Source organism: Pogoniulus pusillus, chromosome 29 (genome assembly GCF_015220805.1).
Source record: "Pogoniulus pusillus isolate bPogPus1 chromosome 29, bPogPus1.pri, whole genome shotgun sequence".
Classification (NCBI taxonomy): Eukaryota; Metazoa; Chordata; class Aves; order Piciformes; family Lybiidae; genus Pogoniulus; species Pogoniulus pusillus.
The window spans coordinates 7,728,285-7,747,036 of NC_087292.1; the positions used below are offsets into that span (position 1 = coordinate 7,728,285).

An 18,752-nucleotide genomic window follows, 5' to 3' on the forward strand; every position below is an offset into this window, starting at 1 on the left:
CAATGTCACATGTGTTTGAGTGTTATTCAGCTGCAGTAAAGAATGGGAGGACCAGTTGAAGGCAGTTGCAGCTAACTTCTTACCTGCTTTGTCCTTACAAGCCTTGTTGAATCTTTCCACTCAGAAAACCTCAGTTCTCTATGTAGCTGTTTTGAAAAGCGTGTTATTTTATGTGTGTGTTTATAGCTACAGGGATTAGTCTTCTGAAATGTCCTACTGACAAAAGCAGCAGATTTAACCCAGTGGAATGTTTACTGTCTCTCTCTTTAGGGGATTCGACTACTCTAGACAGCGCTGCAAGTCTAGCCTAGTATCGCTTCAGATGCAGCCAGCATAATTGTAATGAGATCACAGGATGTCAGGGGTTGGAAGGGACCCAAGGAGATCTTAGAGTCAAACTCCCTTGCCAGAGCAGGACCACACAATCTAGCACAGGTAACACAGGAACACATCCAGACAGGCTTTGAAAGTCTCCAGGGAAGGAGACTCCACAGCCTCTCTGGTGAGCCTATCCAGTGCTCTGTGCCCTTACAGTAAAGAAGTTCCCCCTTGTGTTGAGGTGGAACCTCCTGTGCTGCAGCTTACATCCGTTGCTCCTTGTCCTATCATAGGGAGCAAGTGATCAGAGCCTGTCCTGTCGTTGTCTGTCTCTCACCCCCCTGGCCCCCAGATCTCAGATGTTTCTAAACATGTACTAAATCCCCTCCCAGTCTTCTCTTCTCCAGACTAAAAAGCCCCAGGTCACTCAGCCTCTCTTCATCAGGCAGTGCCCCAATCCCCTAATCGTCCTCGGAGCCCTTTGCTTGACCTTCTCCAGCAGATACTTGTTCCTCTCATTCTGGGGAGCCCAAAACTGAATGCAGCATACTAGCAACTTAACAGGGCTTTTAGTTTGAATTCTGCACCCCCTGCCATGTTTAAAAATCTGGTACTGCAAGTTTCAGACTCGCATCTAGCATGGCATTGATTTGGAAGGGTGCATGTGGCCTCTTACGGCTTTTGTTGAATAGGAACCCAGAAGTCTATTTTCAAATGTGAGAAACACTGAGACAACTGTGGGGGCTAGCTGGTGTTTGGCTACTGGGGGGAGAGAAAACCTCTGCATGGACTGTGTGCTAATCACCAGCAACTTTCTAGAAGCCTTAAGTAAGGTGGCTTGGCCCAGCAGATGAAGTTTCAACCTGAGGAAGAGATGAATTTAGTCTTTCCTTTACTATCCTATATGGTAATTTGCCTTCTCTATGTACAAAGAGGGATAAGACTGTTTATCAGCCAGAAAATGCACAGCCTCTGTAGTTGTTCTGGATTTGCTAATGGAGAGGTATGCTGAAACTGTAGCTTTAATTCCAATAGTAATTGCAAATTGAGAAGTTTCCTGGCACCCTTATCAAAGAGAGACATACTAAATGGGGCTGTGGTTTTGTAAGTCGTGGCTACCTGTCACAAAGCCTTTCCCCCTGCCTTCTTTTATGTGTGAAAAGGTTGTTGAAATCAGGAGGGATTTTACTTACTACTGCTAAATACAGATATTTCCTCTAGACTCAATGTGTTTTACAATTTGATGAGTCTCCATGAACAAAACTTACATAATACTGAGGAATTCAGCTAAAAAGATGTGGTTTCGTCTGGCTTTTTGTCCTCACTTTGAGACCAGATGAGTCTGCTCTTAACTAACAAATGAAGGTAGATTCTAAAAAGTATTTTTGACATTTTTGAATGGGGAAAAGCCCCCAAACTAAAGGAAACTCACTTAATGGATGGGGAAGCCCAGAGCTTCCCAATAAAAAGCTGTCTAGGGCATTTACAGAGAGGAAGGGCAGAAGGAGCAGTTGCTGACTTGGTTCAGTGGTGAGAGGAAGCCTGGACACCTATGAAAGGGAAATATTTCTGCAAGAGAAACTTTGCTGGGCATCTTGCTTGTGTGCAGATTCTCAGGGTTCTTTAGAAGTGTTTGGAGGCCTAATCCATGAGCTTGTATTTTTTGTAATCATTAGGAGTCAGGGGTAACATGGAATTAATGAGGTTTCCTGCCACAGAACTCTGAACAAATGTTTCCAGGGAATGGTCCACAAAAACTCTGACAGATTTTCCAGAGCTTGGGTATCAAATTTAAAACCTGACTTTGTCCAGCTGCTAATTATTTATTTCATTCCTCTGTAGTTACTGACACTGAATTTTAGTTGCCATTCAGTCACTTCAGCCACTCATTACTGCCTCATTCTTCAGCAGGTCTTTTAATTGCCTTTGGCTTTTGTTATCCTAAAGAACATTTTATATTTTTTTTTTTCATAGTACTGTTTACCCTTTTTATCAAATTACTGGTGAACAAGTCCTGGTGGATCCCAAGGCAGATCTGAGCAGGGTAGTGCTGATCATACTCAGCCTGTGTGAAACCTTCAATTTATTTCTTGTCTTTCAGCAATTGTAATACAATCATTTCAGCTAGAATTAAATCTCTGAGATCTTGTTCTCATTTCCCATCTGTACAGCAAGGAAATAGTGCTTCCTGCTTTACAGAGATGCTGCAGCCATAAATACATCTCAGTATTATTGCAGGCTAGTCAACCTGCAGTCAGAGGAGAAGCAGATACAGCAATTGCTTCATCTGGCAATCACTCAGAGTAGGAGCTGCTAATACATATAACAGCCTCGGTGTGCAAGGAAGGAAAATGCTAACTCCACTGCAGCAACATATCAAAGGCAGGTATAACTGCAGCATCTTTGGTCAAGGGGACACATGAGAGAAGGTGAAATACAAAATCACCAAGTATAGCTCTGTGTTGACTAGCTGGTGGCAAAAGATTCAGCTGAGGTACCTGCCAATCCCTAAAGCTGGAGGAATCTGCTGGTAAATGATTGTTTGTTATGAGAAGTAGCTGTGAGAACACCAAAGGTTTTGAGCAGTTGGCAAACTTCCATTCAGAACTTTGTCATTATCTCCTCTTTACAAAAATGAGCAAACCACGACCATGGTCTAGAATTCATCTCAGAACCTTACTTTCTAATGAGAAGTATTAATAAAGCTGGTCCATAAAGCACTTCTGGCTAATGACATCACGCTGCCACCTCCTTCTTATCTCCATCCCTTAAAATGGGTATTAAGGCAACTAAGTTTGCTTTCAAAGCTAGACCATTTTAAGGGGTAAAAATAATTCACCTATTTCCCTAATCTAGCTTGTTTATTTGAGCAATGTCTGATGGATATTTAAACTGATGGATACTTTATAAAATAGTATATAGAGAAGCAAGTATTAGGTGAATGTTGGGTCCACACTGGTTAAAAGGTTTGTTGGGTTTGAGTGTTATTTTCGAGGCTGCCAGTGGCTGCTGGGTTTGGGTTACACACGCTCTGTGGCACTGTGATTCAACTGCCTTTATGGAATCTACATTTGATTTTAGCCAGAGCAACCAACAGAAATAAGGCCCAAGGTTTGTTATTTCTTGCAGCAAGACACACTTGCCATAACATTGCTTATTGTGTCAGAAAACTTTAATAAACTCCCCTGAAAACTGAGCTGAGTTCATGTGGGATCAGAGATAAATGTTGTATCCTTTCCAAGTCACTCTTCCCAAGCAAAGCATTCGTCTGATAGCTTCATTAACTTTCATGCAGTAATGTGCAGATAAGTTCCATCCAAAAAGCAAGTGTTCAAGCACCACTAATAATATGAATTTGATTTTTGCACATTAAAACTGTGATAAAGCCATACTAATTATTTTTAATTATCTCAAGATGAAAATACGTCACTCATGTAAGTAATTATGTAAGTAATTTAAAGCTGATTAAATAATAATGATTCCTTGCTCATTGCCTTCAAAGTGCTTATAACTAAATTTAATTTTAAGCAGGATCAAGAAAATAATCACTTGATTCAAACATTAATTACTAATTTTAATCCTAATTCATTAGAAACAGACCTATTTTTTGCAGACTCTGCAGGGCATTAATTGACATTTTACAAAATGAGTCATTATTTTGGCATGGAGAAGCGTTTTTCAGAGGGTGAACCATGACCACCAGAAGGGATTGTTAGTGCTCCAAGGCAGCTTTGACTTCTTAGCAAAAGCAGCTCTGTTTAGCAGCAGTTCAGCCACTCCAGGCTGACTGGAGGAGCAGCTGTAACTCGGGTTCATACCAGACCAGGGAACTGCTACCTGCCTTTAATTACCGGTGATAGGAGAGTCAGCTGAAGAAAAGGTGTCCTAAGGCAAACTGGACTAGGACAGGGAACATTTTAGGCCAGCTTAGAAGTGTAAGAATCAGGAGGTTTATTGCTTGCTTTGCAATCAATTTGGAAATGGGTAGAGAATTTGAGAAGTTTGGCCCTGGAAGGTACAGCCTTACAAGTGCAGGATTGGTTTTATCTGTGTCTATACCACCTAGCCCCTTTGCTAGGAACTGGGGATGCCACCAACTTCCAGAAACGTGATAGACTTTTGGGTTTTAAATGTCATCTGGGAAAAGGTTACCTTTTTGATATGTAACCATACAGAGTTTGACCAGATAGCTAAGTGCTCCTGTATCATGCATTAAGAACTAAACTCTCAGTAATTCTCCTGATGGTAGATCTTAAGCCCCTGTGGGACTATTATAGTCCTCGTGTAACAAACTCACTGGTGTAAGCTATGGGCTTTACCCCTTGGTCCTGCAGTTAAGTGTATAGCTCAATTTTGCTTATTGAAGTTGTGTGTTTCTAAGGTCTCAGGTGTTCAGACTCCACCTAAGGGATTTTATCAATGATATTTTCAGGAATGTTTCCTGTTCAGTCTACATTTTTTCACATTTACTAATTTTACCCTTTTCACTTTTTTGCTCCTCAGAGAATCCCACCTCAATCACTAGAACAACTGGACTCAGCTTTTGCAACTGAAAAATCAACACAACTACACTTTGAACAAGGAATCATTCAAACCGAGAAGGAAAACCAGCAAAAAGGTAATCTTTGCTCTTTCTGCTCCATAGAGAAAGTCTTATGTTATACTGCCTTAAAATGCTGTCAGCCATTCATTAGACAGTGGGATAAAGAGAACACAGCTGAAAACAGGAACTGAAAGGTTCAGTGTAGCAAACACATTGCCCAAACACCATCTTTTTCTGCATAAACACAGTGATCTGAAATGGGGATTAGACACATTTTATTGAAGCTGTGCAGATAAGCAGGTCAAATTGTCCAGTGGATAAGCCTGAAGTAACTGATTCTTGCTGCTGCTTCATGGAGGAAATCACAACATGTGTGTTGTCAGTGTGAAACATACAAGACAGACATTTACTTCAAAGCTGACTGTGAGACGAGAACTGTTATCACTGAGGAGTACTCCAGCCTTTTAATGAGCACAGGCCAAAAAAACAAAGCAGTAAACTGGACCTAGCAGTGAAGATAAAGGCCATATGTCAGCTGTAGCAAAAATCTGACAGCACAATGCAGTGCCCAGGTGGAGACTAGGCAAAGAGGAGCACTACTATCTCTTCCTCCCAAAACTTCCTCCTGTACACTTGTGCCTGCAGGATTTGGGCAGTCTCTGCCCTGGCAGATTCAAAGTCTAAGTCTCTCTAGGGGGAGAAGTTTGGAAGTTGATGGTCTCTTGAGTGCTCTGGTCCTGGTCTGTTTGGGCTGCAGATGATGACAGCAGCTGGTGAGCTGCAAGCAGGTTGTCAGCAAGTCTGCCCCTTGGCAGCTTGCCCCTGGGTGAACCACTGTTACTGGTAAGGTGACAAGGAAAAAGAGTTCTCAGGGACCTTCTAAAAATGGTTCTCATTGCTCTGAGCAGGGATCGGTTACTCTTTTCGGGTTTAAAGCAGCAGACTTCACATCACTGCTGTGTAAGCTGTGGATGGGGCTAGGACTGGGAGTATAAGTTCTCATTTTGAAGATCTCCTGGTGCTGTTTGTTCCTTGTTCAAGACAGCTTGAGTCCAGGTATTGAACATGTTACTGAGGCAAAGAACTGGCACTTGCAGTCCCTCATCTTGCCTGAACAGTAGAATGAAAAAATAAGGCAGGCATCTCAACTGCTGTCCAACAACCAAGCAGTTAGCTACTCTAGTGACTAGCTGATCGCCCAGGTTATTAGGACTGAGGGAGAAAGAAGGCTGAAAAGAAAGCCACTTGGTTCACCAGGGGTGAGGACAGGAACCTTGTAAAAAAAACAGTGCTGAATAGGTAGGAAATGTTGGGGTTTTGATGGACTAAGAAGCATTGGGCAGGGATCTTAATGCCTTCTGTAAGACACCTTTGGTGTCCCTTTCATGATCTGCATTACCCTCGGAGGAAACCTTACTGAGGTCCCTGCTTCTTAGAATTCCTTATGCCTATTTATTTTTTCTGATCTTTATCTTCTTCCTGTGTAAGAGAAGTAACCACAAAACCAGAATAGTCTCTCCTGTAACTTGCGGCACAGCCACTCAGCTCTGCACAACTTGTTAGCGAGAGAGGGGAGATGAGCACCAGCTGCCTTATTCTCTGTCATTTTCTCCAGCAGAAAGTGTTGCTTGGAGAGGTTCCCATTACTGCTCTCTCTGTGATGTGCTGGCTTAGTTTAGTTCTCTTTGGCTTCTGTCCTGGTGTCAGAGATTCAGCCTCTTAAGGCTGAAACAGGTCTCTTGTTCTGGAGCTACTGCACCAGTAGCACCTCTTTAAGCTGTTGCATGTGATGTGGAAATTAAACCACTGTTAAAAACTAGAGGCTTATCCTTGCCTTGTATTAACATTCAAGCTCCCTAAACTTTAAGGACTTAGGGAATTTGATAGGGTGATCGTGGCTGTTACCCAAAACCTAACATCTCAACGTGCAACAATGGGACAAAGCAGAAATTTGGTTTTCACTACACAAGAAGCCACAAAAGTCTTCTTGAACCTTTCCTTTGTGTTTCTTTCACATGCTATAAAGACTACAGAGCGTGAGGTATGGCTGAAGGGATTTAATTCATATTATTTTCTTCTTCCTTGGAAATCTGCTGAACCCTTCCAGGTGTGCAGATCTAATCTCTTCAGTCAGTTCTTTCAGTGAATGGAAAGTGTTCCCAAATGTAAGCCCCTGGACAGAGAGGGAAATGAAGAGTTCCCATTTTTAAGGCAGCTGAGAGCAATGACAAGCTGAAGCAAGAGGTGTTTGAGGTGATTAGGGCTGGCTGGCTGTTCAGAGCTTCCTCATAGCTGCTGTGAGGCTGTGCACTTCATGCAACACATGCACCAGGGTGATAATGAATGCTGTAACCAGTTCTGGTACCCTGAGTGTCAGAACATAAAAAGCTGAGGGAAAACTCAGGACCTCAGTCTTAGTTTTAGGGTCAAGGAAGGGAAATTTTAGATGCACAGTTCAGGGAATCAAAGGCAGCAATGCATTTTCCTGGCTCTGGACTTTTGTCTTCCTTATTACAGAGGAAGCAAAGCAGAGCTTTAGTTCATGCTCTATAAAGGCAGAAAGCAGTTCACACACAACAGAGAACAACTCTTTCAATTGTATCTTGTCCCACCAAACAAAAAAAGCACTTGCCCATGAAATAGTTATTTTTACTTTCTCAGTCTTCTTGAAGTTCAGAAGGTTGTGCCTAGAGCAACAGCCCAAGCAGAAATGCCCCCTGTTCAGATAGCTGTCAACCTCCCAAACCCAAGAGGAGTGCTCTGAAGCCTGTCTGATAGAAGACCTATACTTATAACCCTTTTTTTGAGGGCAGTGTTTTCTGAATGGCTTCATTTCAGCTCCGACAGACACAGGGCACAGAGCACACCCACACAGAGCAGCGAGACTAAAATGACAACAGGGATTAGACGATACCAGGCAGAAAGTTGAACCAATTATATTATCACTTTTATCTTAAGGCAGGGTACATGTGCTCAGTTCAAAATACAGAAATGTGAGGAAAAATATAACACTCTCAGTACACCAGAAAGGGTCCCTCAGACTTTACTGGAAACACTCTCCAGTAGTCTGTACATTTCTTTTGTTTTTTTACAAAACATTGGAAAATGCCAATTCTAGAAACAGATAGAAAAATACCTCTGGAATATTTTCCTGAACCCAGGAGCAGTTGTTTCATGCAACAACATCCAATAGGATTTGTATCACTCCAGACTTGCCCCCCTGCCCAGATAGGGTAACGGATCTCAGAGTGAGCTGTCGCTGCAGTAGTGCTCCAGCAATCTTACATGAACTCCTATAGCTGATCACCAATTAACTTCCAAAAGCATTTTAACTCTTTGGTCTAGCACATGGCCAGACTGTAGCCACTCCTACCATTTGTACACAGGGCCTTTTAGAAGTCTCCTGCCCTCCTCCCTGACTTACTGGTTTGTTCTCTGGCAATGCATGAGTGCGGTGATTTTCATCTTCTGGCCTTAGCTCATCTGGAAACATCTGTGAAAGGTTAATTACAAAAAGCAAATAAAATGCTCTAAAGCAATAGGTCCTTCAAGCTTTAGCTCAGCACTGACGGCTTCAGAGTACAAAGGCATAACCCATTCCACTGATCAGAATCCAGGGGCCAACAATTCTTCCTTCTGGCACCTTTGGCTGCGAGAATGCAGCAAAGCCTGACTCGCAGGGTGTCCAGGTTGAGGGTTAGGACCTTCAACAGTTTTATCTCATGGCCCAAGGAATTGGCTGTTCTTTTGCAAACTACCAACTGCCAACACCAAATTGAGTATCCTCTTTGCAACATCACATCTTCAATGTATTTTAAAGTATTAATGCATGGTATTGCTGTGTAGTACTGTTGAATCTTGGCATGGGGCAGAGCAGGTATATCAGAAATATCCTTAGTCCTCTTTCCTTACACCAACTCCTCACAATTAATGTATTTACGGGAACTAAAAGTAGAGATTTTCACACATCTTTGTGATATTTACCCTTTTTTCCCATCCAGTTGTCTGTTTTTCAAGTCATTAGAACTACAGTAACTAAGTAAAATACTGCCAGGCTTCAAAGCAGTTTAGTTTTTCTCCCTTGACTATTCACATCACCAGTGGGAAAAAGTACTTTGTTCTCCAGTTCCCTACCTGAACTGTAGCAGACAGGGAAGGTGAATTGCTCACTCTAGCAAAGGAAGCTGTGCCCCAAATGACTCTTACACCAAAATTATGATTGTTAGGCCTTAGTGTTATATATCCTCAAATCACTTTAGAACCACAATCAGTGTTCAAAATACTCCCAAATTAGCACCATTTGCTGATAAGAAAATAAGACAGAAGAAGAAAGGCCTTGCCAGAGTCTAGGTGGATTGTTTTTTCCTTTGTAATAATTTAAATTCTTAATGGAAATTTGTCTAAGCATGCAATTATTCTATCCAAAAATCCCAGTAGTTCAGTCTGCAAATGAATACTGGAATGTGAGCATGTCTAATGCCAACAGATAGCCCAGGCCTAGGTTTGGGAAGCAGTTCACACCTCTGCAACGGCATGGACAAAACAGGGACTGTTCCTCTTCTGCCATGGCCAAACACAGCTTCTGCAGCCAGGTGGGACTGGACAGGGCAAGCTTGTCTTGCTTAGAGGCTTTCCGGTGACTCCAGCTACCACAAGCCCCTTTGTACAGGTTTGTTCCTTTTTGTCAGAGCCTGACTGGAAGGAAAAGGTTTCTCAGGTTGAGTGCAATTTACAGCCAGTATTTATCTCTGATTGCTTATGCTCCTCATGGCTGTATTTGTTTAGATGGAGTTGCCTTTACTTTCCTCATTACTCTCTTCTTACAAAGACATCCATTACAGCTCTGTCTTGAGCTAAATTACCTCCTCTTGGTCTTGTCTTGCAAAATGGTATCCAGGTTACTTATCTCTTCTCGTCATCTAGCTGCTGAAACTTCACTTCATTATTTGGCTTCTGCATGGGTTCTCGACTACTTCTTCATTCCAACTGGAAAGTTGTCTCCTCGCGCAGGTCAAGCTTTCTTGCTTCTGTCATCTGGTGATAAACTCTTTGACCAAGGTCCTTTTATTATCAGTTAACAAGAAATACAACAAAATACTTCATCTGAGCTAATATTTCTACTGTAAAACATCATCCTGTTCGTTTCTTCCTCTTCAGGGTTCAAAGTCCTCCAGGCATTTTTGTGTGCACCCTGATTCTTCTCTAGATTATTGCCTCCCAACTTAGCATTACCACTGGCCTGTACTATCCATGCCTCAGTCAACTCTGTTACCAGACTGGGCCATAAGAAATTCCACTTGCAGCTGCCCCCCTGTCTTTTCAGAGTTCTGTTATTTGCTTCAGCCAGCTGCTTACACATCTCAGCATCATGCTGCTAGTTTCCATTTTCTCCAGTTTGACTGTTTTCATAGATCTGGAAGTGTGGAAAATCGGGAAATCTGCATTGCTTGGTTGTGGCAGGCTTGATTCTAGCATAGCTTTTGGCCGGGGAGATGCTGCAGACCATATCTACTCTCAGCACTTGCAGGTTAGCTTGCACGTTGCCTCCTTACTTTCCACCTGAAACCATTTTTTCCAGCACTGGATTCAAACCTCTCAGTTTTCCAGTATCAAACCTTTTCTACTTGGACAGGAAGTCTGCAATGAAATCATGCTTGTACTGGCACCACACAAACAGGAAGAGTTTAGCTCTACACTGTTAGTTTGAATTGATATCAGAAACTTTTCCCTTACAGTTCAGACTTCCAACTCATTGCTCCATACAAATGTTGGAACTTAAAACTGCTCAACAGAACTTAGAGGTAAGGAACTAGAGGGCAGAACAGAAAACTAAGGTCATATCTTCTCTGAGCATATAAACCAACCTTTAATGATATAAAAACCTCTTCACGTTTTCAATGCACAGTGGAAATTCCCTTAAATGTTCTTCCATGCATCTGCAAGGGCTGCAGTGGCTGTGTGTGTCAGGATCTTCACTGAACTGTAGACAGAGCTTGTGTAGCCAAAGCAGGATCTTGGCCCCTCTTAATTTCTGGTGTTCCTGCAGTTCCCATAATAAAACGTGCATTTTAATTTGAGAATTTGGTAAAGAAACATCCATTTCTTCTTCAGACACCAAAGGACAAGAGCAACTCTCTCAGAATTAACCCGAAGTACACTGAAATCATGACCTGCTCCCCTAGCTGCAGTACAAACAGGCATGCAGGAACAAACCTCTGCATCCCACAGCTGGCTGCTGGCAGATTTAGCCTACTTCCCTGCAGCAGGCTGCTGTAAGTCAGAACTAGTCAAGAGGTTAAACAAAATACACCTTCCTTCCCCAAAACTATTTCAGTCTGCCAGTAAAGAGAATAAGAAAACCAAAAACCACCACACAAGGTAAGAACCAAGGCTCAGAAACACCTGCAGCCCAAGATGTGTCACAGGCCACCTTGTGTTGAACTGTAGCCTCTTCCAAGCCAAAGAGAAAAGCTTAGGTTTAGTTTCTGAGTTGGTTTGGATGTTAATAAAATAAAATTAAGCCACAAAGGTCACAAATAAAAACCCCAAACCTTTATTTTCTAGGTTATACATCACTGCAAAGCGCTTCTGGCTCTCTTATGAAGGGTTTTACCGGAGGCTGTGGAGAAAGAGAGGAAGAGTAAGTTCCTGTACACCCTCTACTGACACTGCTACAGCTACAATTCCTTAGGGCTGGGTGGTGGTATTAAGGCACTCACTCCAAGAGAACCTGATTTCTGTCCTGAGACTGCTGACATGTTCTATTAGTTTCAGCTACTAATGTGGAAAAAAATAATCACTGTGCTTAGAATAATACTGACAGAAGGGAGAACAGTTCTTTAGACAAGAAAAAATAAAGTACAGTATATACACAATTCCTTTTTTCTTTTAACTTAAAAGCATCCCTAATACATCTTAATAACTGTATTAAAGACTACTTAAATATTGAAAGACTTTAAATAATGTAGATTTTTTCAGTAAACTGGGAGTAGCTGTGTAATTGCCAGCATATTGGTCCCATTTTAAACAATATAATTTTATTTAAATCTTGTATATATAATAACATGATCAAAACCACATATTCCACTCCACATAAATAAGTATAGTTCTTCTGACCTGTTTTAAAAACTACATCTGTTCAAATAACCAGATTATAAGACTGTGTTTTTCCTTTGTAAAGTTTCCTTTTCAAATCCTTCACTCTCCGCTCTCACACAGTGCTGTATTTCCAGAGGACATTAGTAAAACGAGTTAATCATAAACCAGAAAGCTACAGTGAGTAAAGTGAAGTGATGTTAAGTACTATGGAATGTATACTCTGCAGCATCGAGAGATCAGTTCTCACTGGGCTGAAGTGAAAAATGATTCCAGAAGAGATCCTTCTTGTTCATAGGAGAATAAACCATAGATTGTGCTATTCTTGGTTCAAAGGGCAGGTCAGTTCATGGAAAGGGGGCGTTCAGAAACCTGCTGCTCAAGGATGCTGACCAAAATTACGCTGGCAACAAAACCTATGCCAGATGCAGCAGAGGGAGAGAGAAAAGTGTCACTCGGGATCTCCTCAACCAGTCTGTGTCTGGCAAGCCACAGCGTGCAGGTGGCAGCACAAAAGCCCTTGGTAAGACCACGCTTTGACAGACAGTTGTCCTTTTCCAGGCATCTGGCAGTGGCTGTGAAATCCACCTTGGCTCTCTGGTGCTGGTTTCAAGGATTTCCTCAAGAAGTCAATACAAGAATCCCTGCACGTGCTACAGGAGTTCGAAAGCAGATTCATGGATCCAGCAGGTTCATCTCCTACCAAAGCAGAGCACTATCTCCTCTCCCTGGATTCTGCACCATCAGTGTCTGTCAGCATGGGTCTGCGGACAGGGCTGCTCAGAGCCAAACGCTGTAAGTATGCTGCAAGGTAGATGCCTCTCTGGTTACAGGTCCCCATCTGTAGGTGGCTGGCACAACCTATAGAGTCTTCAAGGCAGATGAAGAGAAGGGTTATTAATAAACATCATTAGGATGATAACAGTTACAGACAGTCACTTCTCCTTTGGCACTCTGCAAGCTTTACCGGTAATCTGGTATCAAGAACAGGGCTATTGTTAGTCTGAACAATTGCAAATCACTCACTAGTGCCACCATGTAGTATCTGAAATCACTGTCTAAATACTAGTTGAGACTTTACATCACTCCATTTCAACTTTAGCCCAATTTGGGTCTCCAACAATCCCCTCTCCGTTTCTCTTGTTTTAAACTCTTGTTTAGCATGCTCTCTAATGAAAGAATTCACCCCTCATACAGACTGGGACCCCACACAGATAAAAGAACATATTTGCTTGTTGACACAGTTGAACAAGCTGTAAAATCAGTAATTTGTGTATACAGAGAAATGTTTTAAATGAAAAGATTAGCAAACTGAGGTCAGTGGTTAAATCTTAAGTACATTGTGATTGTCTGCGAAAGCTTTTTCTTGGCTTTTCTGCTCTACATTTGAACGAATTCTAAGTTCTTTATAACTTTCAAGACTGGTACTACAGAGTTTGAAAAGCCTCACTGCTAGAAGACATCATCCTGAGAATTAACATCAATTCAGCAGATCTCCTTTTAACTTTGTTCAGTTTTGTTTCACATTACGATGATGGAAGCCAGCAGGAACACACAGATCTGAGCTTTATTGCCCTGAAATAATCCCAGTAAATAGCCCTGGAATTTGTCATTGTGATTTAGAGTGTATACAAAAGAAGAGAAACGCCTCACTTAGGACTTGTTTGTAAAGCTGTTTCTTCTTGAGCATAGCATGCTGTTATGGTCATAAAAATGGAACTGCAGTAATGTACAGCCATTAATAAGGCAAAATAATCATGCTGCTAAAATGCTGATGTATGACACTAAGGACACAGTGTGGGAGCCAACACCAACCATTGTTTTATGCCTTTTGAAATAGCACTTGCAATCCAACAGCAGAGTAAGGCTCTAAATGCCAAATGCTGTGCTTTTTAAGGTCTCTCAGAGAGGTCTCTCTAGCGCTAGTAAATAGACTCCCTCTGGCTGAAGGGATGGCATAGATTTTACTGGATCTTTACTGATGCTGATTCTTGCAAGCCAGAACTGTTTTGCCTTCCTGTAATCAATGGTATTAATGGAATAACATCAGAACTTTCTGATATCTGTACAAATTGCTTTCCAAAACCATCTCTAACCCCAGGCAGCTGACCTTCCTAAGAGCTGCATTACTCTATGGTTACTTTGACTTCAAGTGCTTACTCTTAAATGTCTTCTGCCATAACTGTACAGTCAAGCTCTGTTAAACATGCCTGTGAATTATCCCTGCAGACCTGCTGTCACATTCATCAGTCAGGATTTTTCCTTTCTAAGCATCACACAGATGGCTGTCAATCACTGGCTTCACCAGCTCATCGCAGCAGTCCAGACCTGACCCTTCTCACTGATCAGAGATGCCTCAGCATTTCCTGAAAACCCCCAAGTTAACAATCTGCACCTGCCAAGCAGCAATTGACAGTGCACTTAGTTTAGGACACAGAGAAAGAAGAATAGGAGTTTTTTATATCCTTTTTCCACTACTGCTGCTAGGAGTTCTTTGGTTATAACAAACTGTCGCAGAAACACAAAGCCAGCACTCAGACCAAATGAAACACACAATACACAATCACCTACCGAGGAGCACACTGTGGCATTTGGTCCATCACTTTCAGATTCTTGGCAGAGATTTCAACTCTTGGTCCCTAAGGAAACAGAGAATTTATGGCACTGACAGTATCGATAAAGCGTCTGATCCTTAGGGGAGAATATTATAGTGGGAATATGGTTTCTATTTGAGAATCCATTAACTACTTTCAGAAGATTTGGAATCCATTGGGTGGATACATTAGTCATCTGTGTTTACTTAAAAGATGGAATTAGTCCCACAGCACTTTAGCAGCAGTGCTGCCTAACACCAGGGAATTCCTGCTCTTTAACAGTGTGGTTGAGACTTGAGGTTTTTTATGCACTGAAATTGTCTTAAATATACTGGATAGTTTCTACTTCCTACCCATCAAGGCAGACCCTTTAAATAACGTCCACTGAGGCACCAGTCTGAATGGCTGCAAAGGCTGTACAGGCAGCTGTGAATTTGTTCCTGTCAGATGTGCAGCTACTCAGACGTCAGCTTTGGGTCTGTAGTACACAAACCTCAGCAGCACATGGAGGCTGATTGATGTTTGTGCACTGCTGTTACTGGAACCAAGCAGAGGCATGCAGCAGACACATCCAAACCCCTACCTGCTTTCGCATGATGTCTGTGGCTTGCATGATGCACTTGGGCAGGAGGCCGTGACTCCGAGCCAGTATGGCGGCTTGCTCCAGAGACACACTCAAAGTACTTCTGGATGTGGCACCAGGAGAGATCACAGATCATATTTAAAATGTGTCAGCCAGCCCCTAGGTGTGACTTCTGTCAGCCAAGTCTTCTTTGAGCTGCTTTTCTTAGTTTTTTTAACTTACAGCCCTCAGCCCTGCAATTCCAGCCTCCTCATACCATCACAATGCAAGACTGTTTCACTGCTCCTCTACACCGTGTTACAGAAAGTTACTTACATGTGAGTCTACTCAGTGGTTTTGAGATACTGGAAGAGCAGTTGTGTGTTTGCACACACCAAGATTCTAAAGCTCTTCTTAAGCAATTGCCTACACTTTCAGTGTGTGACTGAAGAAAACATTGACTGTAAGTTATACAGGATGAGATAACTCAGGCACACTTGCTGATACACTGAAGCATTACAAAGTTTGCCAATACTAACAAAAGCATTACAAGCCACAACCTACCCTAAAATCAAGCTGGCAGTTGATTTAGGTCGTTCTTGTAGTCCCTTACCACCCATCTTTCTACTGCTTTGAACAGAATCCAACATACTGCTCGAATCCCTAGACAGGGCAAAAGTCCTCACCACACCAGGAAGACAAAGGTTTCTGAGCTCTCACCTTTGCATCCCTGTGCCACACATAGTGATCTGGCAGGCTCCAAGGCGATAACAGAGCTCAGAGGATATAGGTAGCAGGCCAGCCCCTGATGTGTTACTGCTGGAGTATCCTGACTGGGGTGGTTTTGTGTGAATGAAAGACTTCATCAGCCGGCAAAGCTCATCCATTGCATTAATGGGGCGAATAAGCTAAACAAAGCCACAAAAAGAGAAACGTTAATGATATACTTAACACCTTCAAGCTATGATGACATTTACAGTTCTTTATCCTACGCACAATAACTGCCACAGTAACAACTATTGCCAATATACATAAACTTCAGAAGTGGAAAAAATACTTCTGTTTGGGGCAGGTTTTTTGCAAGCATCACAAATCACACAAATGGTTTACAGTGCACAGAGTCTCTGATTTTGCCTTCCTTCTAGTAGTGTTTAGTGTGTTCCATTCACATCCCCTGCCCCAGCTGGCCAGCCAGCCTTCACATGGGCTGTTGGGAGCTGCTATTTCCTTATTGTTTCCTTCTCTATCCGTCAACAAAGCATGACTTGCAAATTCAGCATCTGCTCATTTTCACTTCTCTGTGGAAAAGGAAAAGGAATTTGTCCAACATCAGAAGTCAAATTTAGCAGGGGCAGTCAGGGTGATAGGGGTCTTGTTAGTTAATGCCAAAGTCTGACATATGGCTATCCTATGACTAGGGTTTTAGAGGTATAGAAATAATAGTTCTATGAGAAACAGACTGTAGAAATAAACACAACAGCACTACCTGATCGATCTTCACTGCAGTAGTGTTGGAATCAGTGGGCAAGTTTGATCTCTCTAGGTAAAATGTCCTGCAAAAAGGCCAGCAAGGGTTGCATTAGCTGGTGTATCTCACATCAAGCACATATATGTACATACAATCCTGCATAAAACATCTGAGAAGGCTTTGTAGTTCAAGACCTACTTTTCTTACTGAAGCATATTGATTGCAGTAGTTTACAGAGTCTGTATTAAAATATTTCAAGTTCCAATCTTTAAGCAATTCTAGCTCTGAAATTAAATTTGATGGGAATTTCATCCTGTTGAGTGCACTCCTTAAGAATGAGCTTAACTATGGCAAGGAAATTAACAAGTTTCCCATGCAGTGAGTATCTCCACAAATTCTATTTGTACAGGAGACCATCAGGAGTGGAATATCTTTTTCACTAAATTTAAGGTCCTTAGCAAGAAGTGCTCTTTCCCATGTCTTTTAAGGCAAAAGAGAAGCATGAAATACCTGAGTTTACGGTAGTACTGCTGCACTTTTTCCAGTGAAACACCATTAATTTGCTGTGGAAGAAGTTCTAGAGATGAGCCAGCTGGTTGTGATTGCCCCTCCATGCTCTCCAGAGCTGAAGAAGAAAACATTTTACTAAACCTATGTTATTAGTTTTCTTTGTATTCATTCATTTATCTTTCTCTGTATCCTCTCACAGCTCAACAAATGACTGGCAAGAGCGATTCTGTTACCACTTAAACTGGATCCATTTCCCACTGTGGGAATACAGTGTATTAACATAAAGGTGAGCTTCACAGAAAGCAGCTCCAACAACAATCACTCCCCATTAATATCTCCTTGAAGGAAATTTCCTGTGTTGTATCTTGGAGTATTTGCTTATCAAGCTAACTTCCAGCCCAGGTGCTTCTGTCATGATGTATTCTTCTAAAGTAACCTTCCTAGCCTGGGAACATCTCCTGATGCTGTACTAGCTCAGACTGTCTCTGTAGTCCAACAAAATATCTCTTATGGCCTTTATAGGAAGGCAGAAAAAAGCTCCAAAACAGAAACATCTTATTCTTGTGACTGTCTTACTCTAAAATCTAACACTTCTCAGGTCTTCCCGGAATATAGTAACACGTGTGATAGCTATGTCTGTAGTTCTTAGCTGCATTACACAAGGGCTTCAGGGTCACTGTTTTGAACCTTTGGACATCACCAGTTAGCTTGTTTTTCTCAAGTAGGCAGCTGATAGACACCTTTTGTAAAGAGTACCGTGTGCAGCTTCAAGCTTCCCCCATTCTGAAATCGAGAAGGCAGTTTGGAGAAGTAGTAGCTGTCAAGATAAAAGATAACCTTCAAGGCCTGACGGCTTCCTTCGATGTGGTAGAAGACATGAGTATCTGGAGAAATAAAGACAAAACACCTGCTGCTTTACCACAGCTTTCTGAGTTTGTCAGATTATCTAATAACATTGCCCATCAGCACCATTAGATGAATAAAGGAGAGCTTTTGTTGAGAGAAGGCAGGCTCTGAAATATGGACTTCAGCAGATATACAGCTAGCATGACCTAGCATGAAGTCTGATGCTAATCCAATGAAGGTAGGTAATGACTAAAATCCCATCTTGTTTCATGGCACCTCAGTCAGTAGACATTGAGAGAGATCTGCAGGGTAGATAGGGAGAGATGGTCTCCATCTTAGGTTATGTGGTGCACCACAAGCATCTGTCAGGCACTGCTCATTATCTGTCCTGTCTCCCTGTGTGTGAGCTCACACAGGCTGGGTACATTGGCACACACCGCAGTTACAAATCACGGAACGTGCCACCAGCATCCCACTGTGTCACTCCTGCTGCTTGTGCTGTGTGTTTGCAGTGAAAGCTGAGGGAATGCACAAAAACTGTTCAGTGCTTTCCAGGTCTGACATGGTCTGTTAGATTTAGAATCTGAGAGGATATTAGCCCAGAAAACTAACAAGAAAAAAAGAGCTTTGAAGAAACAGAGAATACTCACTTGCTACAAGACTTTCATCCAGCTGCTTGAAATAGAAGGCAACTTTGTCCAGTTCAGTCAGAGTGACTTGGATGTCCTCCAGCATGGTACGCTCCTCCTTCTGTAGAGCAAAAAACAGGTACGAGTGGGTTATAATGGTTATAATCTGACAGAAACATCATTGGCA

At 42.1% G+C, this 18,752-nt stretch overlaps 1 protein-coding gene and 1 long non-coding RNA gene across 5 annotated transcripts in view; one reads left to right on the forward strand and one right to left on the reverse strand.

Moving 5' to 3' along the window:
- LOC135188465 (uncharacterized) overlaps positions 1-18,752 on the forward strand; it is a 101,387-nt gene that overhangs the window by 77,168 nt on the left and 5,467 nt on the right. For 2 of the 3 annotated variants that reach the window (XR_010307706.1, XR_010307705.1), the window contains exons 2-5: positions 4,822-4,936; positions 11,426-11,501; positions 12,518-12,751; positions 17,290-17,376. This is a non-coding gene — a long non-coding RNA (uncharacterized LOC135188465). Of the gene's footprint in view, positions 1-4,821; positions 4,937-11,425; positions 11,502-12,517; positions 12,752-17,289; positions 18,417-18,752 lie in introns of those variants that run through there. The other variant, XR_010307704.1, reaches the window with a different exon arrangement.
- PREX1 (phosphatidylinositol-3,4,5-trisphosphate dependent Rac exchange factor 1) overlaps positions 7,782-18,752 on the reverse strand; it is a 157,492-nt gene continuing 146,521 nt past the window's right edge. For both annotated transcript variants that reach the window (XM_064167903.1, XM_064167902.1), the window contains exons 33-40: positions 18,587-18,686; positions 17,831-17,974; positions 17,091-17,205; positions 16,599-16,665; positions 15,833-16,020; positions 15,134-15,236; positions 14,528-14,595; positions 7,782-12,826 (exon numbers count right to left, since the gene is read on the reverse strand). In XM_064167903.1, coding sequence (XP_064023973.1) covers positions 12,784-12,826; positions 14,528-14,595; positions 15,134-15,236; positions 15,833-16,020; positions 16,599-16,665; positions 17,091-17,205; positions 17,831-17,974; positions 18,587-18,686 — 828 coding nt within the window. In that variant the 3' untranslated portion in view covers positions 7,782-12,783. The remainder of the gene's footprint in view (positions 12,827-14,527; positions 14,596-15,133; positions 15,237-15,832; positions 16,021-16,598; positions 16,666-17,090; positions 17,206-17,830; positions 17,975-18,586; positions 18,687-18,752) is intronic.